Genomic DNA, 3,490 nt, shown 5'->3' with positions numbered 1-3,490 from the left:
TTTTTTTGTTTGTATGTTCACATTGATGTTAAATTACATTTTCTGATTTGTGACATTACTTTTTATGTAATGCTAAAACACTGCTGGTCACTTTCAGAAGTTATAGTGATTCTTTATTTTCCAAGAAAGAATGTGAAACAAATTGTTTATATATATATATATTATATATATTTTTAAATATTTTAAAATATCATTTAAATTGATTTTACACACTTTAAGCAATATCGTATTGCATATCGAATATCGCATTTTTTAACAAGGTATCGCATATCGCATTTTTTTTCAACATCGCACAGCCATATTTTGAACCCAACTTGTTTTTAAATGAGCTTTATAAAAACAAACTAAACTAATCTAAACATACAATACATTAACTAACATTAACTAATGGGACTTTATTGTAAAGTGTTACCATTTTCATGAGTCTGATATTTGAAATGAGTCAGAATGATTTGTTTATAAATGAGACAGATTTGGTTTTGCTCACTGATTCAATGATCCAGTTGCAATGGTTAACAGCTCACTAGACTAAAAATATCTATGAATAGTTCATTTTTATCAGGACTCAGAATATAGTGAACGATTCATATTGATCACTTTTTTATGATATTTTAGCAGTGTTTTTAAAGATTAAATGTTTCAGTCTATATTAATTGTACAAACATGGAAAAGATACTTTTTTTTTGTTTTTTTATTTCAGTCACACTTTATTTTAAGGTCCAATTCTCACAATTAACAAACCATTAACTATGACTTTTGCCTCAAACTCCTAATTTGCTGCTTATTAATAATTAGTAAGGTAGTTGTTAAATCAGTCATGCAGGTGTAAAATTAAGGGTGAGTAACTGATGACAATTTGCATTTTTGCATGAACTATTACTTTAATAAACAGACCAAAACTTTCATCATCTGGCAAAGAAAACACAGCTAACCTGCATAAATTATGAGACCGCAAGGACTGCTTGGATTTCACCAAGGTTGCTGTGTGTAAAACTCAAACCATTATGCGTTTTAAACTTTTGAGCTACAGTACAAAGTTTTGGGTAGAAGAGTGTTTCTTACCCTCACAGCTGCTGTGTCCCTCCTCATACCCAGCGCTGCAGCTGCATTTGCCGATGGGCACCAGCCACTCCCCTTCAGCACTGCAATGCATTCTGGGAGGACTGTCCGTGTCCACCTCAGAGTTATTCACGCATGACCCTCTCACCTCCACCAGAGTCGAGAAGGCAGCTTCAGCTACCGTATCTGGGAACACTGCTAAATTCTGCACTGTTGACAAACAGCGTTTGTAGTACACTCTCACGGAAACCAGTGCGACGCATGCGCCGACATCCTGGAAGGCCAGATGGAATCCTTTGCGATTGAGATGTCCTATTTCACGGACTTCGGTGTTAAGTTTCATCTTCCGCTCTCCCAAATCGCCCTGCGTGAAACTTTCATCCGCCGCAATGGTGTCGATTTTGCTGTAGCGGTCTTCGCGGGTGACGCGGCCCAGGTCCCAGTCAGACTCGGCGTAGAGGAGGTTGAAGGTCTCCTTACAGCTACCGGACACGCCTGGGATGCTGTTGCAGTCGCGCAGGGTGAACTGCAGTTCGATGAAGATGCGCTGGCCGCCCTGCCGCCATATCCAACCCGTTTGGAGCCAATTGTTCTGACTCGGCTCCATCACGTTGCATACTTGATATGTGCGAATGGGCAGGAGGTTGAAGGTCTCCTTACAGCTACCGGACACGCCTGGGATGCTGTTGCAGTCGCGCAGGGTGAACTGCAGTTCGATGAAGATGCGCTGGCCGCCCTGCCGCCATATCCAACCCGTCTGGAGCCAATTGTTCTGACTGGGCTCCATCACGTTGCATACTTGATATGTACGAATGGGCTTGTATTTCTCATCGACACCGCTGATTTCCTCCCACTGAAATGATAAGAGGGAGAAAAAAATGTTTCAAATAAAGAAATGTTTGAATAAGAATCACAGACCGTAGATCTAGACTATTGCAAAGCTTTTTTGCCATTAACCTATTAACAGAATAGAATAGAATAGAATAAAGATTTTTAATAAAATAAAATATCTTAACATTGGTGTAATGTACCAACTTTTTGCCTGTGCTTTAAAAATCATGGTCTTTTATCTATTAACATTGGTGAAAACTGGTGAAAATGAAATATGAAATGAAATAATATAAAATTAAATTAAAGGTGCTGTATGTAAGTTTGTGACTCTACTAAAGCATAAAAATACCATAATATGTTTGCAGATATTTAAGAAACATGCTAAGTTAACATATTTGTTTATCTGAAAAACAATGCTACAGTCAGTTATTCTCCTTTGAAAATGTGCGTTCCGGGCCGGAATGTCGGTCTCTGTTTTGGTTTGTGAAACCCGCCCACTGCCAGTACCAAACAAAGTAGTTTCGCTTTCACAACTAAAAACACAGCGGCCTAGTGTGAGGGGAAGCCCCGGCTTAGCGTGCGCTGAGGCCGGGATAGAGTGAGCTGAGGCCGGGCTAGCGTGAGCTAAGGCGGCTGGGTCGAGAACGGCGCACCCGGCGGATCCGACGAATGAATTGCAACTTTACAGATCTTCTTTATGCACCGAGAGCTTGTAACACTCCAAAGAGTAAGGACAAATTTAAATCGCATCAAATGACCCCTTTAATCTCAACTTTTTCGTTGTGCCTTAAGAAAGAAGAGAAGAAGGTCTCTAGATAACAATAATCATTGCAAAGATTTTTTGTCTATTTATCTATTTTATTATTGTGAAATGCCAAATGATTAAAAAAACAGAATCTAAATAAAAATAAACTAACATTTTACTTTCCATGGACTGTACCAACTTTTTGACTGGGCTTTAAAAATCATGGTCTCAGATCATAATATATATTGCAAAAGTTTTTGGCCTTTTATCTATTAACATTGGTGAGAAATGAAATTAAATGAAATGATATGAAATTAAATTAAATTACATGTTTTTTTTATATTTCATAACAAGATAAAATATAATATTTTTTTAAATGCTACCTGTGGTACATTAAATGCCTAGAAAGGGGATATTTTGGGGGATATCTATATACACAAAGATGTAAATTAGTAACTTACTGCAGATCTATAGGCATAATTATTAAGAGTAAACATATGTACACATCATTGTCTTTATGTCAATAAGAGCATCATGTTGGCATATATATTTTTAGTGTGTACAGTTTATAAAGCTTAATGCCAAATCAGCTACAGTATATCAAACACAGAATATATTAAGACTAAAGCATCTTCAATCAGCACCACAAACAAACTCATCGTCTTGTAGAGAGATTATAATGAGCCTCTGAAGACGAACAATTTCACAGTGTTTTCACAATTAATTGCAGTGTAATGAAGATCCTTCGTTTCTGAGGGAATTGAGCAGTTTGAATCCGCATCTGAGTTTGGCAGAGTCTCTCCACAGATACGACTATGAGTGGCAGTGAATTTCAACGCATCCTGTTGAAAACCA

At 37.4% G+C, this 3,490-nt stretch overlaps 2 protein-coding genes across 5 annotated transcripts in view; both read right to left on the bottom strand.

The window, feature by feature from the left end:
* The window catches only part of epha10 (EPH receptor A10), a 109,742-nt gene extending 108,058 nt beyond the window's left edge, over nt 1-1,684 (bottom strand). For all 4 annotated transcript variants that reach the window (XM_016509914.1, XM_016509915.1, XM_016509916.1 and 1 more), the window contains exon 1: nt 1,063-1,684. In XM_016509914.1, coding sequence (XP_016365400.1) covers nt 1,063-1,666 — 604 coding nt within the window. In that variant the 5' untranslated portion in view covers nt 1,667-1,684. The remainder of the gene's footprint in view (nt 1-1,062) is intronic.
* Nucleotides 1,685-3,490, bottom strand: part of LOC107706141 (ephrin type-A receptor 10-like) — a gene marked incomplete at its 3' end in the record, with an annotated part of 38,316 nt that continues 36,510 nt past the window's right edge. Inside the window, exon 3 of the mRNA XM_016509722.1 lies at nt 1,685-1,912. Coding sequence (XP_016365208.1) covers nt 1,685-1,912 — 228 coding nt within the window. The remainder of the gene's footprint in view (nt 1,913-3,490) is intronic.

The sequence above is a fragment of the Sinocyclocheilus rhinocerous genome, unplaced genomic scaffold (genome assembly GCF_001515625.1).
Source record: "Sinocyclocheilus rhinocerous isolate Xijiao unplaced genomic scaffold, SAMN03320098_v1.1 scaffold53, whole genome shotgun sequence".
Taxonomy (NCBI): domain Eukaryota; kingdom Metazoa; phylum Chordata; class Actinopteri; order Cypriniformes; family Cyprinidae; genus Sinocyclocheilus; species Sinocyclocheilus rhinocerous.
Note: the sequence above shows the minus strand (reverse complement) of the source record. Positions and strands in the feature narration are given on the sequence as shown.